Raw genomic sequence first — 17,129 nt, forward strand, 5'->3', positions numbered from 1 at the left:
AGTTTCCCGAAGGTCACACATAAGATGATTCCGCTCTTCAGGACTACCCTTATCTTGTGGGACATTAACAAGCTACTCGCCTATCTGGCCAAATTACCCTTCCAGTCCCTGCGTACCTGAGATGTCAAATTCCTCATCTGGAAGGCCATATTTTTGGTGGTGGATGCCTTCGCCCCACATGTCAGTGAGCTTGAGGTGTTCAAGCTCCCTTCCATCAGAGTCTTCGAAGGCCAAATAACACTCTTTACCCATCTTGGAAGTCCTTCCGAGGTGGTCTCCAATTTTCAGATCAATCTAGAAATCATCCTTCCTGCATTTCTTTCCTAATCTATTAGCCCCAAATGAAAGCGCTCTCCTCACCCTCTGCTTTACTGTCTGAATTGCTCTAAAAATTTCAAGATAGATAAGCACCTCTTCATTTCCCTGGACTCTGCCTTCCTGGGGCATCTTGAAATGGACTCTGGTGGAATGACCGGGGGCAGGCGCAACTTGCTTTGCTTCAGGGGGCAGGACTAGGCTTCCCAGAGACCTTCTCTGGCTGCTCAGTAAGAGGATTGGGGCCACTGTACTGACTCTGAGTAGCAGCCCTATAAAAGAGATTTGCAGAGCAGCTGCATGGTTGACCTTACCTACTTCATCAGCGATTTCTCTCTGGGGAAATTCCTCCAGATGAGAAATCTGTTTTGATAGGTCCATCCTCTGGGGCCTCTCAAAAGTCTTGATTCCCTCCAGCTTCAGGATCAGCTGCAGAATCTACTAGAGTGACCATCTGGCATGTCCCTAAAAGGGCTATCCTTTAAAAGTGCGTGGACACGCCAGATGATCACATCCCCCCGCTGCCCCCTCCCCAACCCTAATCCCACACCCTCTTCCCCCTCCCCATCTCTCTCTCTCTTTTGAGGGCAGTGCTTTTCTTCTCTTTGTGCTCTCTTCAGCAGGGCGCCGGCTCTGTTAAGAAACTGGAGGGAGAAGGGGCCAACTTACCTAGGACCAGGGGAGGAGCAGGGGCCTGACCTCTTTCTGGTCAAGCTGCCTGCTCTCCGGGGAGGCAACCCTTTCAAACTTTTCAAGGAGGAGTCCTGAGGGTATCCGGGTGCGGCTACCAGAGTGATCATCTGGCATGTCTACACACCTTCGGAGAACTCAGGTTACGGTAAGTAACCCTGGATTTTCAACATTTATCATGATGCTTTCTTCCTGAAGGAATTCAGCAGGGATGGGAACCTCCAACGTGCATATTGCTTTGGAGTAGCCCACTGTGGTGAATTTGATTAACTCGGTCAAAAGCGTGCCTTCTTTTGGCTCTCCGTGTCCCTTTAACATTTTCATCTTTTGATAGCATTGTCAAGTGGAAAGGCAAGGGCAGTGTGGCCAACTTTGCAGAAGCCAGTATCTGGTGGTTTAATATGTAACCGTTAATAGTTGGCTTAATTGTTGCTCTCTACACAGACCAGGCGGAGTCCGCCAGGCCCCAGCGTGTTGGCTAGGTTTGGTCGGCATACGACCTAACCCGTCTGTGTTTAGGCCAGTTTCAGATGTCACTGTGGCATTCCCACCAGCCCTCTTGTTTTGGGGCTCTGTGGGGAAAGGGCACACTCAGGTTGTGGGGCTTCAGAGTCTACGTAAACTTGGGTAGAACCAGAAATAATCCCAGACCTCTTTCCCAGGAGCTGTTGCTACACAAGTGTGGTATTTTTAAGACGCGTAGGTACCCTAGGGGCTGCTGGACTGAAAACTCCCGGCAGCCCTGGGGTAACATGGCAAAACTCTTGGGAAGGGAGGTCTGGGCCAACTCTGGCTCAGCCTGGGCTCACTTTTGATCCAGCTTGAAGTTGGATTGACCTCGTACATTGTGGTTTGGCGGTCTACTCGTGCTGCTTGCCTAGGCTGGGATTGGGTCAAACTTGTAGGTTCCTTATTTAACTTAGCAGGAGACGCTAAGGACAGAAGAATAAAGTTGCGGTGATTAAAGATGAGTAAAAAGCTAGAGAGTTGGAGAGGGGGGAGTTTATTCGATCATATGTACCTAGGCACAGATCACATCCAGTCTATTCTAGATCCAGCAACTAACACACTGTTTTTGTTTAGCCGCTACATAAAGTATCCTCTAATGGAAGACTCTTCTGGTCACCTCATGGCCAGCGGAACCTGCAATGGCTCGAGTGGAACCTTCGATGGTAAGGATTGCTTAAATTCAGTTGCTTTGACACCACGGATGACGTTCAAAACCTGTGTCATTTTTATTTCTGCTCAAAAGTAGGATTGGGGGGGACTGGTGGACTTGAGGCTGGAAACGCAGGGAGAAAAAAACCCGTCCTTCCATCGGTCTCACACTCCCAACCCTGGAACGCTCCACGGCGTGCTTCTTCAGTTCATGTGCTTGTGCCACGCCGAGTGTTGACCGTGTTTGGGAGAGTGCAATACAACAGAGTTGGACTAATGGCAGTTCTTCCTTTGTCGTGTTAGAAGCACATATTTACCGTCCCTTTATCTCCTTGGTGTACTGTTCGAATGTGGTGGTCAGAATCCACCATAAACACAGTGCTCTGCACCTAGTAAGCCCTCAATAAATAAATGCCTTTGATCGATTAGTAGCAGTAGTAGTAGTAATACTAAGCACTCACTGTGTGTAGAGCACCATTCTAAGTACCAGGAAGGCGTCCACAGGTGGAAATTAGATTTAGTCACTGTTCCTCAGGGGGCTCACAATCCAAAAATAAAAAGAAGACATAGATCTGGTGACAGATCTATAAGGAGAGATGAAAAAAAATAGCATGGCTTAGCGTCATGAGCCCGGGCTTGGAAGTCGGAGGATGTGGGTTCTAATCCCGGCTCTGTCACTCGTCTGCTGTGTGACCTTGGGCAGGCCACTTCTCTGTGCCTCAGTTACCTCATCTGTAAAACGGGGATTAAGACTGTGAGGCCCCACGTGGGACAAGCCAGTTACCTTGAATCTACCCCAGTGCTTAGAACAGTGCTTGGCACATAATAAGTGCTTAACAAGTGCTATTATTATTATTAATAATAAGACAACATAAAGACAAAAAGGCCGGGTGCTCTGGCTAGAGGAACAGAATTTCAGGTTCCTCACTGCTCCAGTCCATAGTCAAAGAACTGCAACCACAGTGACCGTCACAGTCTTCCCAAGGTTTTGTGGAGATGGTGCTGTGCTGCAGCTGCTTTTCTCCATCCCACCTGGGTGGCAGAAGGCAGATTGGAATGGAGGTCCCGCAGGGATGTGAAAGAGAGGCCTAGTGGGATCCTGGGGGGTGGGGGGCAACATGGCAGTCAGAGGAGGACGCCAAGAGCTGTGATGGAAGGGTGGGAGTAGGGCGGCAGGGACCCGGAGGGGACACGGTAGCTGTCCGGTGGAGAGGTCCAGGGGCGATGGGCAGCAGCTAAAGTCCACGCGGTGCACGGGACGTGCCGGGGACAAAGCCCGGAGAGCTGCAGTGGAGAGGCTGCAGGCACCAGGAGGTACCCTGGTGAAGAAGTCTGGGGCCCATCAGCAGCGGCTGTTTGCTACGAGGCAGAACTTGGGTCTGGGTAGGTGTCTGTTGGGCAAAACCTATTGAAGAGGGGTGTAGTTAGTAAAGCAGACACCCACCTAGTCCAGTGCTCTGCACACAGTAAGTGCTCAGTAAATACAATTGACTGATTAGAGTGCACAGGGGATGAGGGAGCCTTTTAAAAGGAACCTGTTTACGTCGGAAGACGTCCCATTCGGCCAGCTCTGTAGCTTCGGTTATTCTGTTTGAATGTTTTATCCAAATATTGCAATATGTGATAACATTGGTAAGTCCGTAGCCAATAGAGATTCTCTTCTGTGGAGAGTGGTAAGGCTGCCTTGTGTTTGCTGACGTATATCAGAGAGCCAGACACACAGCATCACTACAGTTCTGTGGTTACAAATGCAGAAAAATGCTAAGGAGGGTAACTGTGGTTGTAATGAAAATGCCTTTAAATTAACGTTCAAGCACGTAGTAGAGGAATCTGTGTATTTTTCTTTTGTAATTGTAGTAGAAGAGATGGAGCACCAGAATGAAGACAGAGCTACAGTGACTTGTTCGTTTGAAGGCCCTGTGGAGGAAAAATTAGGAAACGACCCTTCTAGATATATGTCGAAGAAGATTACGGGCCAGATGCACAAAAAGAAACTTTTCAGCTTCAGCCTTGTGAATTCTTATGGAACTACCGACATCAGCTCTCTGGCAGCGGATGGAAAACTTCTGAAATTGAATTGTAAGCATTTCCTTTGAACTCTTGGAAGTCATTTTAGTAGGTGATGTCATTCTGGCCCTCGGGATCTGGTTCATTAGGAGAGATCTGCTGCCAATTGTTTTCTGTATCAATATTTTTTATCCGGGTTTAGTCTCATGTGGAAAATGGACAACAAATCTTTCTTCACAAATCTAAGCTTTCTGTTGAAACTCTCGCCCCCTTCCTAACAGCTGTCTTCAATCATTCGCTCTCCAATGGCTTCTTCCCCATTGCTTTCAAACATGCTCGTGTCTCCTCTATCCTTAAAAAATCCTCCCTCGACTCCACGGCTCCCTCCAGTTATCACCCCATTATCACCCCATCTCCCTCCTACCATTTCTCTCCTAACTCCTTGAGTGAGTTGTCTACACCCACTGCCTCAAATTTCTCTCCTCCAATTCTCTCCTTGCCCCCCCTCCAATCTGGCTTCCATCCCCTTCACTCCACAGAAATCGCCCTCTCATAGGTCACCAGTGGTTTCCTTCTTGCCAAATCCAATGGCCTCTACTCCATCCTAATCCTCTTTGACCTCTCAGCTGCCTTTGGCACTGTGGACCACCCTCTTCTCCTGGAAATGTTATCCAACCTTGGCTTTGCTGACTCTGTCCTCTCCTGGTTCTCCTCTTATCTCTCTGGCTGTTCATTCTCAGTCTCCTTCACAGGCGCTGCCTCCCACTCCCTAACTGTGGGGTCCCTCAAGGTTCCATTCTGGGTCCCCTCCTGTTCTCCATCTACACCCACTCCCTTGGAGAACTCATTCACCCCCATGGCTTCAACTACCAGCCCTATGCAGATAATACCCAAATCTGCATCTCCAGCCTTGATCTCTCTCCCTCTCTCCAGTCTTGCATCTCCTCCTGCCTTCAAGGCATCTCTACTTGGATGTCCTCCCGTCACCTGAAACTTAAACGTGTCCAAAACAGAGCTCCTTACCTTCCCGCCCAAACCCTGTTCTCCCCCGACTTTCCCATCACTGTGGACAGCACCACCATCCTTCCCGTCTCACAAGCCCCGTAACCTTGACGTTATCCTTGACTCCTTTCTCTCATTCAACCCACATTTTCAGTCTGTCATGAAATTGTCAGTCCCGACTTCACAGCATCGCTAAAATCCACCCTTTCCTCTCCATCCAAACTATCACGTTAATATAATCACTCATCCTATCCCACCTGGAGGGAGATGGGGTGATAACTGGAGGGAGCCGTGGAGTCGTCAACCTCCTTGCTGACCTTCCAGCCTCCTGTCTCTTCCCCACTCCAGTTCATACTTTTCTCTGCTGCCCGGATCATTTTTCTATAAAAATGTTCAGGACACATCACCCCCCCCCGACCTTCAAAACACTCCAGTGGTTGCCCATCCACGTCCGTATCTAACAGAAACTCCTCACCATTGGCCTTAAAGCACTCCATCACATTGCACCCTCCTACCTTACCTCACTTCTCTTCGTCTACAACCCAGCCCACACACTTCACTCCTCTAGTGCTAACCGTCTCACTGTGCCTTGATCTCGCCTGTCTCGCCACCAACCCCTAGCCCACATCCTGCCTCTGGACTGGAACGCCCTCCCTCCTCAAATTTGACAATTACTCTCTCCCCACTTCAAAGGCTTATGGAAGTCATGTCTCCTTCAGGTGGCCTTCCCAGACTAAGCCCCACTTTTCCTCATCTTCCACTCCCTTCTGCATCGCCCTGACTTGCTCCCTTTGCTCTTCCCCCCTCCCAGTCCTACAGCACATATCTGTAATTTTATTTATTCATATTGATGTCTGTCTTCTCCCCCCCTCCTCCAGGACCTTAAGCTCATTGTGGGCAGGAAATATCACTGTTTATTGTTGTATTGTGCTTTCCCAAGCACTTAATTCAGTGCTCTGCACACAGTAAGTGCTTAATGAATGAATGAGCTAGCTGAGCTCTTTTTGATTAGCTACCATTAGTACTATAGTAATATAAAACTTTGCCCTGATATAATGGGGCTTTTTAAAGGAACTCTATACATGCTACATATATTTTTTCGTATCTGCAAAAGTGTCAAGCGCTTAGTACAGTGCTTTGCACACAGTAAGGGCTCAATAAATATAATTGAATGGATGTATAAAGTGGGACCCAAATCATCGTACCTACTGCTCAGTCAATTTTCCCCCATAGTTTTGGCTATTTTCTGTACTCAGTCTTACTGTCTATTTTCTGTGGCCCTCATTAGCAGTTTCCCCATATTTTATATTTTTGTGTGGAGATACATATGGTTCTTTTGTCAACAACAGGGGATAGATTCCTGAATAAACCCGTTTTGCTTCCTATGTGTCAAACACTGTTCTAAACGCTGGGGTGGAGACAGGCAAGTCAGGTTAGACACAGTCCCCGTCCCATATGGGGCTCACAGTTTTAATCCCCATTTCACAGATGAGGTAACTGAGCCACAGAGAAGTTAAGTAACTTGCCCAAGGTCACACAGCAGACCGGTGGTGGAGTCGGGACAAGAACCCAGTTCCTTCTGACTCCCGGGCCCATTGCTCTAACCTCTAACCTGTGGTTGGAAAACCAGTGGCTTAAGGAATAAAGGACGTTAGGGGATTGCCCTACCTCCGTGGGATAAGATTGAAGAAAGTTTGTGGAATGCAAACAAACACATAAGTATTCTAAGAAGATGGTGCTTTGTGACTTGCTACCTCTGCCATTAGGATGGCATTAAACAGGGAACTAATTGGGGGCCTTTTTTTTTCTTTTAAAAATTTTTAATGGTACTTTATGCCAAGCAGTCTACTAAACGCTGGAGTAGATACAAGATAATCAGGTTGGACACAGTCTCTATCCCACATGGGGCTCACGGTCTAAGTAAAAGGGAGCAGGACCTTTTAAATTTTACAAGTTAGTTTTAGTTAACTAACCACTATTAACCAATGGTAATTGTTTTAAGCTTAAACATCAGTTCCCTCTGTAATACTAATTAATGAATTGCTGGATTTAATAATGGAGAGACATAATGTGAGCCCAGGAAAGTGGTAGCCAGGTTTGAGCTCAGCCTGCTTGAAGTGACAGTGTTTTCCGTGGTGGTGGAAAACCACAAATACTCAAAACTGGTACAGAATATTGAGCATGGGTACTCAAAACTGGCAAGGAAAACCTGTGCAATTATCTAAACCTGCAGCGTGGCTTAGTGGTTAGAGCACGGGCTTGGGAGTTAGGGGGACCTGGGTTCTCATCCCAGCTCTGCCACTTGTCTGCTGTGTGACCTTGGGCAAGTCATTTCACTTTTCGGTGCCTCAGTTACCTCATCTGTGAGATGGAGATTAAGACTGTGAACCTTATGTGGGACAGGTGTGTCCAAACCGTTACCTTGTTTTTACCCCAGTGTTCAATACAGTGCCCAGCAGAGAGTAAGCACCTAACAAATGCAGTCATCATCATCAATCGTATTTATTGAGCGCTTACTATGTGCAGAGCACTGTAGTAAGCGCTTGGGAAGTACAAGTTGGCAACATAGAGAGACAGTCCCTACCCAACGGTGGGCTCACAGTCGTCGTCATCAAAGTCATACGAACGACCACATAGCCAGGGAAAGTCACTAAAGTCAGAGTGGTGGACTAGCATCCTGCAAGACCCCACAAGAGAGAATCTCTCAGGAGTTTATAAGCAGCGTCGCTTAACGGAAAGAGCCCAAGCCTGGGAGTCAGGTCCTGGGTTCTATTCCAGGTTCTGCCTGCCGGGTGACTTTGGGCAAGTCACTGAACTTGTTTGTGCCTCAGTTTCCTCATCCATAAAATAGGGCTTAAATTCCTGTCCTCCCCTTTAGACTGTGAGCCCCATGTGGGACAGGGACCGTGTCCAACCTGATTAACCTGTGTGTACTCCAGCACTTAGAACAGTGCTCGGAACATAGTAAGCGCTTAACAAATATACTACAATGCAGATGTAATGATAAAAGTTGGGTAATCCCAAATTGCGTCTTCTCTGAGGGGTAGGAGCAGTACCACATCAAACAACTCATTCCCTCCCTGATACTGATGGTATCAAAAGTACTGGTAGAGCTAAAAGAACCAACATAGAGGGACAATTATTGCCCATTACTAAGTAGATGATTTACCGCTGGAACAGGATCTGTGATAGCTTTCACGTCAGATATGAAACCAGGCAGTCAAGGAATTCTACATGACCCCAGAGCTGTTTCCCTAGAGTTTGGCAATTAAAGACAGGGAATCATTTGCTTGGAAAGCAGAATGAAGAATTAATAGCTGGAGTGAATGGTGGTTGTGTAGGGGAGTAGGGTACCTTGAGGTGATGGGAGAACAGCTAAGGAGAGATGTCTTGAAGGCAAGAGGAAATGCGAGACTGCAGAGAGGGAAAGAGATCAGGGCTGGAGATGTAGATTTGGGTATCATCCGCATAGAGGTGGTATTTGAAGTTATGGGAGTGAATGAGTTCTCCAAGGGAATGGGTGTAGATGGAGAATAGGAGGGGACCCAGAACTGAACCTTGAGGGCCCCCCACAGAGGGTGGGAGGCAGAGGAGGAGCCCCCAAAGTTGAGCACATTACCCACCGCCCAGCCAGAAATTCCCCTTGGGTACATGGCTGATATCCAGACCCAGAGGCTAATGCCGGTGTGATCTCCTGATACAGGATCTGCTACTATGGAAGTAGATAATTCACGTAGAAGATAAGCCATTTCATCTGCAAAGTAGTTGGGAAACTTAGAAATTGATGCGTTTAGAGAACCGTTTGCATACAATGTAGATTCATTGGGCTGTCAACAGTCTGTACGGGTCCTAGTGACTGTGAATACTGAGGAAACGGTGGGGCCAAAAATCTTGCTTTTGACTTCACCGTAGCCAGGGGAGAAGCATTTCACTGATGCTTCATTTTAGAATTCTGCGCAGATAGTTCAGAAGGTTTGGCAAAACTCGAAATAGCCAAAGGTGAAAAGAGTCCCCGTTGTGAGGTTTAAAGTGGGCAGGGGATATGAGACTATGCAGATGTAGGCCATATAGGCTCCAGGGAGGTTTTGAATTTGATCCCCTATTTTCCCATAACTTGAAGAGAAAAGCTTTCTTATAAATTGCTTTACGCCTAGTAATTTTGCTGCCAGTGAGCAATAAGGGGATACCTTGTAGAACAGTGCTTGCCACATAGTAAGCGCGTAACAAATACCATCTTTATTATTATTCTCTTTTGCAGCTCGCTCCACTATTGCCATTGATTGGGATTCAGAAACCCGGTCTCTGTACTATGATGAACAGGAATCAGAGGTCAGTAATTTTGTGCCTTATGTTCCACATCCTGCTGAAATGTGATAGAAGAATGGACCAGATAAAGCCAGGACTAGGGTTCTCCATCCTGGGCTTTTAGCTGTTGTTGTCACCATTACATTTGAAATGACAGGACAATCTTCACATCAAGTGACAATGCAACACAATTTCCCAACAAATAGTATTAAGCAAGTATCCGGTTCAACAGCACCGAGCTGCCATTTTGCAGCCTTGTCATGCATTTCATGAGAAACATTGTAATGAGCTGGCAGACTTGTCCAGACCATAGGGCCCTGTCATCTACTTGAAGTAGTATCCGACTCCACACTAAACAAAATGATTGTATTCCCAACAGGCCTATGAAAAAGATGGGAGTATGCTTCAACCTCAAAAGAAAAAGAAAGCTCCAGTGGCCCTTAGAGATTGTATAGGCCTCTTTACTACAATGGAAACACTTGGGGAGCATGATCCCTGGTAAGTAGGGCCTATACTTCTGTGGCAAATGAAAATGTGGGCACACACTTCAGTTACATGGGCATTGCTTTCTTGTGTGTAGTGGAAGTAGAAGGCAGAGCAGCACGTAGTGATGCAAACAAGCATCTGATACCGATTATGAAACTGTTCATATTAATGTCTGTCTTCCCCTCTGGACTGTGAGCTCATTGTGGGCAGGGAATGTGGCTGTTGTTATAGTGTACTCTCCCAAGCGCTAAGTACAGTGCTTTGCACACAGTAAGCTCTCAGGAAATAGGATTGAATGAATGAATGCTGGTTGCCGAGGGCATTAGGGTTGGGTAGGGTTGTCCCGGAGGGCTTCGTAGAGCTGGTGTGTTTTCAGTACAGTTTTGAAAGAGGGGAGGGATAGGCGTGGTCTGGCGAAGAGGAGTCATGTGGGCATTCAAGGTAGAGGGAGGGGTGTGTGCAAAGGCAAAGTGGGTGGGAATGTCGGGTGCAGGAACAGGTCAACAGATTCATGTAGTGAGGAAGAAAAGATGAGCTGGAAAATTGTAGGAAGTGAGAATAGTCCAGGAAGTTGTTTTCAGGGCCTGCTTGGTGGCAACAGCAGCTGGGCACCACTTTCCTCTTCTGAGAAGGGGAGTGATGTCATCAAGCTGATAGGAGGAAGGTGACTTTAGCTGATGGGATGGCTGGATTAGAGTTGAGCAGCCGAGAGTTCAGTAAAGAGTACATCTAGGTGGGCAATGTAGCCCTGCTAGATTTTAAGGGCCTTGAGGGAAGGAATTATGTCTTTTCTGTCCACCCAGACTGTATCATGGTGATCCAAGTACTTATCCTATCCTGCCTTGACTACTGCATCGGCTTCCCGCTCTCATGGGTCTCTCAGTTTGAGCGGGAGGGAGAACAGATATTTTAATCCTCATTTTATGGTGAGGAAACTGAGGCACAGAAAGGTGAAGTGACTCGCTCAAGGTCACTCAGCGGGAAAGTGAAAGAGCTCTGGCATTACAAACCCAGGGGTCTTGCCTCGCAGGTGTGTGCTCATTCCGCCAGGCCACATTGCTTCGCATCTGCCCCCAACCCATTCATTTTCACCGAATCAATTGTTACTATAACACAATTTCCCATAGTTCTTGGAGTTTCTCCAAGAACACCACCCCTGCATTATAGGAGAACTCCTTACGCTTCAGTCATTACATTATTTTTAGTAGTGGCTTTAGGGAGGAAACGTGTGAATGGAAAAGTCCTGGAATCCTATAAACCATCCAGTTCCATTCACATTCTAATCTTTTTGGGCTCTTGTAAAATGGGAAAGAGGAAGGGTTTTCTCCCAACATTTATTTGTAATACATGCTTACCCAAAATTTTCAAAGAGAAAGGGCTGTTTGCCATAAGAAAAGTGATCTTTTCAGGTTGCCCAGATTCAAGTTTGTCTTTTTGAAATAGTGTCAAAATGAAAGACACCATCTCCCCCATACTAGATGAATCCCTTTAACAAGGAGTTAAATGAGTGTGTGTGTGTTTCTTCCTCAGGTATTGTCCCTACTGTAAGAAGCATCAACAAGCCACTAAGAAGTTCGACCTCTGGTCCTTGCCAAAGATCTTGGTGGTTCATCTAAAACGTTTCTCATATAACAGATATTGGAGAGATAAACTTGATACCCAAGTTGACTTTCCCATAAGGTAAGATTCTTCACTTCAATACAGCAGAAGGCCTTCTGTGGAGTAGTCCCACCCCGATGCCATTTTTTGGAGATGTGCTTTAGAAAAGAGAGCTGGCGTTTTGGCGCTAGTAGTCTCTCGCCCCGTGGGTTGCTTTCAAAGTGGCAGTAGCCATTACCGCATATCCTGGCCCCAAAGTGACAACCCTCCTACGGCCCTGTGGGCTGCTCATCCCCTCCACAGTGGTTCTGGCACTCCAGTCCCCGTCTCGTTTCTCAGTGGCTTCCCCCAAGACCGCCTGACCAGCTGAGAGGTGGATGCTTGGAAGGTGGAAGGTCCCTTCACAGGGCTCCATGGCTGGGGGCAAGGACAACTCCTCACCCCAGCCCTGCCCCTGCCCTACCCCAGCAATAAAGCTATCTCCCCTGCCCCAAAAAGCTATGGGAGTTGAGCAAATCTCCCACCCACCCCCGGTCCCCATCCCCTTAGCTCCCATGGAGTCGGCGCCTGTGTCTAGGGTACATTTTGGTATGCATTCCCAACTCCTCTTATTCCCACGTACCTGATTTTAGAGATTGCAGATACGTAGACCTCATGCCATCAGCCAAAGAGCCTGAAAGTGATTTGTTAAAGCAGGTGTCAACTCCTGGGACTTTTTAGTGGTTTACTTTGAAAGTTCTTGAAGAAAGTGGAATTGAAATGCTTGTCTGTTGTTCTCAGGAACCTGTGTATGTCCGAATTCATTTGTGACCCTGCCGCAGGCCCTTACATATACGACCTTATTGCTGTGTCCAATCACTATGGAGCCATGGGAGTCGGCCACTGTGAGTACTTCCCTCTGAAACTTGCGATGTTGATGTCTTGGCAACACAGTTTATTTATCACTGCCCATCATTAAGTTTCTGGGGAGAGGGTGAAGAAAAAAAAGTCTCGAACATATTCTCTTGTAAAGAGTATTAAATAATTCTGAAATATTTAGGGCCTTCACCGTTGTCTCTAAGGATCCTGGGCAGATATTCCTAAGCACCACCACCATCATCTTACTTAGGAATTGCTCTCCCTAGGCTTGAATAGAATCGGGGCTTCTCGAATGCTTGAACAATATCTAATCTAAGAAATTGTTCAGCTTGAACTAAGGGATTCTTCCTCAGACTGAAATGTGGGTAACGTTTGTCCTAGATTATATTTGCAAAGTTGTCATTTTTATTCCAAAGTGTTTAAATATCCTGGGTTGATGACACTTCTTTTCTTTTTTTTTTAAAAAAGGCATTTAAGCGCTTACTACGTGCCAGGCAATGTACTAAGTGCTGGGGTAGATACAAACTAATCAGGTTGGACACCGCCCATGTCCCACTTGGGGCTCTCAGTCTTCATCCCCATTTTATAGCTGAGGTAACTGAGGCCCGGAGAAGTGAAGTGACTTGCCCAAGGTCACCCAGCAGACACACGGCACAGCCAGCATTAGAATCCAGCTCCTTCTGCCTCCCAGGCCGGTGCTCTGTCTTTTTCTGTTGAATTCTAAATTGGAAATTTTTTGAGTTCTGGTTCCTCTCTGGTGAAGCAGAACACCCCCACGGCCTGGGGATCTAGGTATCCGTTAGTTCCGCGGCAGTCCTTACAAGAGGGATAGCTACACAGAGGGGTGGGACTTAAATAACTCGTGTAGATTCATTAGCTGTTTTGTAATGATGTATTTGCTCTGTTGCCTCGATAGATACTGCATATGCAAAGAACAGACTGAATGGCAAATGGTACTACTTTGATGATAGCAACGTATCGTTGGCCTCCGAAGACCAAATTGTGGTAAGTGTCGGTAATTAGTGTGCATCACCAGATCGAGGGCTCAGCTTCTGTTCCTCTTCACAGTGTCATCCTGGTGTGAAAAGAGAGCTAGAAGGGATGAAAGTTACTATGAGGGCGTGTGCTTCGAATCGGTCCCACTCTTCACTGAGACAGATAGGTTTCCTGGAGCAAAATTCACCGAGGGGTCATCAGAGGAGGAAGTGAACTGCATGTTCTCTTCGGTTGCTAGATTTCTACAAGGACAAGATTGGGACAGTGGATTCTTGTCTGCAGAGGGGATCTTATCAGTATGACTCTTCTTGTTTTGCAGACAAAGGCAGCGTACGTGTTGTTTTACCAACGCCGGGAAGTAGAGTTTTGCAAAACACCCTCCTCACTCCCAGGTTTTCCCGAGGGGACACTTAGCTTTCAACGGAACCGGGAGGAGGAAGTGGAGGATGACCTTTGTAGCATGGATACCAACTAAAGCTGCCTGCAGACCACCCACCTCCTTAGACTACTGTTGGAAATGCATCGGGAACATCTCTTGATGTTCTTGCTGCCCAGATGCACAAATTGCCACCCATGAGGGAAAGTACTGTTATTTGGTTTGGGTTATAGATCAACAAAAGACCCGTGAATGTTCATCAGCAGTTGTGTGTGGTTGTATTATTATTTTTTTTTTTTAAAAGGAAAATGTTTGCGACCATTGTGTTGATGCTCTGGAGATCGGACCTGGGAAAGGTGTAATGGAAAACAAATTCTGTTGAGTGGGGGAACAAAAGAGAAGGGGAGTTCGGCTGATAAACTCCAAGTAACTCTTTTTTCACGCACCCAGAAAGCGTAGGCTCTCTGGTCTACCAAATCACATGTCAGTGCTCCCAGATATCTGCTTCACCATTTTTGTTCACCAGCCATTACAGGAGCCTGTCCCAAAGTCAATGCTACAGTGAGAACTCAACCACCTTCGAAGTCTCCCCTTGTTGTGCACTGCACCGAGTTAATGCTTCTTAAAAATATCAACTCCCAAAGCACTTTAAAAACAGAAATCAAAAGTGATTTACAGGTGTTAGATCCCTCTGGCAATTTAGAGTTGACAGCACTTGAATGCTGCTGTTTTCCAATAAATGTGGATTTGGGTTGGGTTTTTTTTAATCCTTTAATCTCCATTTTCCTCATCCCTCAAAGTTGAAGTACCTTTAACTAGTTTGTTTTTCCACCAGGCTCACTTGTGACTTGTCATTATTCATTCATTGGGGAAGCAGCATGGCCTAGTGGAAAAAGCACGAGCCTGGGAGTTATAGGACCTGGGCTCTCATCCCGACTCTGCCATGTACCTGCTGTGTGACCTTGGGCAAGTCACTTAACTTCTCTGTGCCACAGTTCCCTCATCTGCAAAATGGGGATTCACTACCTGTTCACCTTCCTGTTTAGGCTGTGAGGGCCAAGTGAGACCTGATTATCTCGTTTCTCCCCTGGTGCCTGGTACGTAGGGAGTGCTTAACGTACTATTTATACTTCCCCCTATGTGGAACTGAATCCAGTTAGCTACAGATGAGATATCCCCGTGTGCAAGATCTGATGGCAAACCAAATTTCCATTTTCTTAAGACTCCTTTTTCAGCCTCGGCATTGACAGTCTAGAATTATCTGGGCCATTCCATCAATTCTCAAGAAAGAAGTTTCCGGTAAAGAGGTAACTCCGTGACTCAATCCTCCTTCCGTTCTGATTGCTGAGGGATAAGAAATTTCCACCCTGTGTTTTCTGGAAAATGGCTAGAGTAAACCGGAAGGTAATGCCCGATCCCAATTTTGTCCCAAAATTTTGGAGCACTCCACTCTTTTTTTTTTTTTTTTTCCTTCTTCCCCCTCCGTAATTGTAGTGACTTTCTCTTTGTGTCAGGTTGAATCCGTTTTTGACTTCTCACTTGCCAAGCATTTTCTTTCCTCGTGTACCCACTCTGCAGAGATTCTAGAGAAGTGAGCAGGATTTTTTTTCCTCTCCGGTTTATGGCAGGGCCTCATCGCGTGTATGACACTGGAACTCTCATTTGCTTTTTAACCAAAGTTCGCATACCAAAGGTGTTTGTTTTATCACAAGAGTATCTATGTTTGTCTCTGTGCGGTTCGTCCATTACTGAAACCTCTCCCGGCGTGTGTCTTCCATCTCTGTCCACACAGATTTGATTTCTTCCCATCCGAACCCCCCACGGACCCACCATGGGTTTCGCATTAGCTTAACGCTTCCCGCTCACTCCCAAGCGTCTGACTTCGCACTGACACTGTCCCTGATATCCTTCCCCTTCCTCAGATGTTTGAGGTTGTCAGACCAGGAGCTAACAATCAAGGAGGCGAGTTCTGTGTGGAATCTGTGCCTAGGGGTGAAGTGGGTTTTTCACGATGGGAAGACGGAATAAAAGCAGCCTGAAGACAATTCTACTTGATTATCGACCAGGGCCCCCTTCTCCGGTCCCCAGAAGCAGTTTGCCCGAAGGGTTCCCCACTTCCCAGCTGCCAACTTGGCAGCTTGGTGAAAGCTGAAGCCGAGGGTTGATACCTTGGCTGGGAAAACAGCTGGAGGACCTGGGAATGGAGTATAGCAGGTATCGTACAACCCAGTTGTGGAGCGTTTCTCAAGACCCTCACCGTTGTGATTGTAAGCTCGAGGCTCTTGCGTAATTTATAAATGCTGGTGGTGTGTGTTTGCTTTTTCCCTTATCCCAAATGGTTACTATGAAGTCGTTCTACTTCTTGCACTTGCTCGGGGGCCTCTGGCTTTAGTGAACCACTAGCACTGCCCTGGGTTTTCTTTTCACTGTTTTTGGCTGTCACTGACAGTACAATTTGGCACAAGGAGGGGGAAAACCACGAGGAGGGCAGGCTCCTCATTCAAAAATCATCCGGTCAGTACGATGTGAACAATGCAGTGATCATCTCTTCTTCCAGTTGATTGTAATGACAATGCTGTTTTGCCTGTTCTTTCTTAGTATGAAACTGAAAACGTGTCACTTGTGGTAAAAGAGTGTTCTCCTCAGGCCCTGACGTTAAATGTATTGAAATAATGCAGTAAAGGGTGGCAAATAACATCATTTTCTGTCCAGCAGCGGGCCGGGTTGCATCCCTGGGGCAGCAGATGCTGCGGGATGACCAGTTCACGGTTCCCCTCTTTTTTCCTACCAGCACTTTGAAAGCCGCTGGTTTTGTTATATAAGGAATAAAAATTAGTGATTTGCACTAAGATTGGACTGTGTGCTGTGGCGTGTTCCATTTTGAAATTCCAGGTCCGATGGGAAGCAAACCTCTCCCCAGCCGGGGCCCCTCCTACCTCTCACCCCTCGGTCCCTGTCCCTTCCCTTCCCTCCTGATGCAGGAACCTGCTGACTCTGGTTTTCAGATATCATGTGGGTTGGGGTTGGGGGAGTTGCCTGAAGGAGAAAAGGGAATGGAGAAGCAGCATGGCCTAGTGAGTCGGAGAAAGTGGCTCGCTGCGTGACCTTGGACAAGTGTCTTAACATCTGTGCCTCAGTTCCCTCAACTGTAAAATGGGGATTAGATACCTGTTCTCCCTCCAACTTGGACTGTGAGCCCCACCCGGGGCAGGGAACATGTCTGACCTAATGAACTTGTACCTACCCCAGCGCTTAGAAGAGTGTTTGACACATAGTGAACGCTTAACAAATATCATAAAGAACCTGCCGGACCCGGTGGGGGGATGGTGGGCGTGCA

At 47.0% G+C, this 17,129-nt stretch overlaps 1 protein-coding gene across 3 annotated transcripts in view; it reads left to right on the top strand.

The window, feature by feature from the left end:
• Positions 1 to 14,694, top strand: part of USP4 (ubiquitin specific peptidase 4) — a 49,710-nt gene extending 35,016 nt beyond the window's left edge. For 2 of the 3 annotated variants that reach the window (XM_038772243.1, XM_038772245.1), the window contains 8 exons: positions 2,089 to 2,177; positions 4,021 to 4,242; positions 9,431 to 9,501; positions 9,857 to 9,975; positions 11,494 to 11,643; positions 12,343 to 12,446; positions 13,337 to 13,425; positions 13,736 to 14,694. In XM_038772243.1, the coding sequence (XP_038628171.1) occupies positions 2,089 to 2,177; positions 4,021 to 4,242; positions 9,431 to 9,501; positions 9,857 to 9,975; positions 11,494 to 11,643; positions 12,343 to 12,446; positions 13,337 to 13,425; positions 13,736 to 13,891 (1,000 nt within the window). In that variant the 3' untranslated portion in view covers positions 13,892 to 14,694. Of the gene's footprint in view, positions 1 to 1,048; positions 1,154 to 2,088; positions 2,178 to 4,020; positions 4,243 to 9,430; positions 9,502 to 9,856; positions 9,976 to 11,493; positions 11,644 to 12,342; positions 12,447 to 13,336; positions 13,426 to 13,735 lie in introns of all 3 variants that reach the window. The other variant, XM_038772244.1, reaches the window with a different exon arrangement.
• The last annotated feature ends 2,435 nt before the right edge of the window (positions 14,695 to 17,129 follow it).

The sequence above is a fragment of the Tachyglossus aculeatus genome, chromosome X1 (assembly GCF_015852505.1).
Source record: "Tachyglossus aculeatus isolate mTacAcu1 chromosome X1, mTacAcu1.pri, whole genome shotgun sequence".
In the NCBI taxonomy this organism is placed as follows: Eukaryota; Metazoa; Chordata; class Mammalia; order Monotremata; family Tachyglossidae; genus Tachyglossus; species Tachyglossus aculeatus.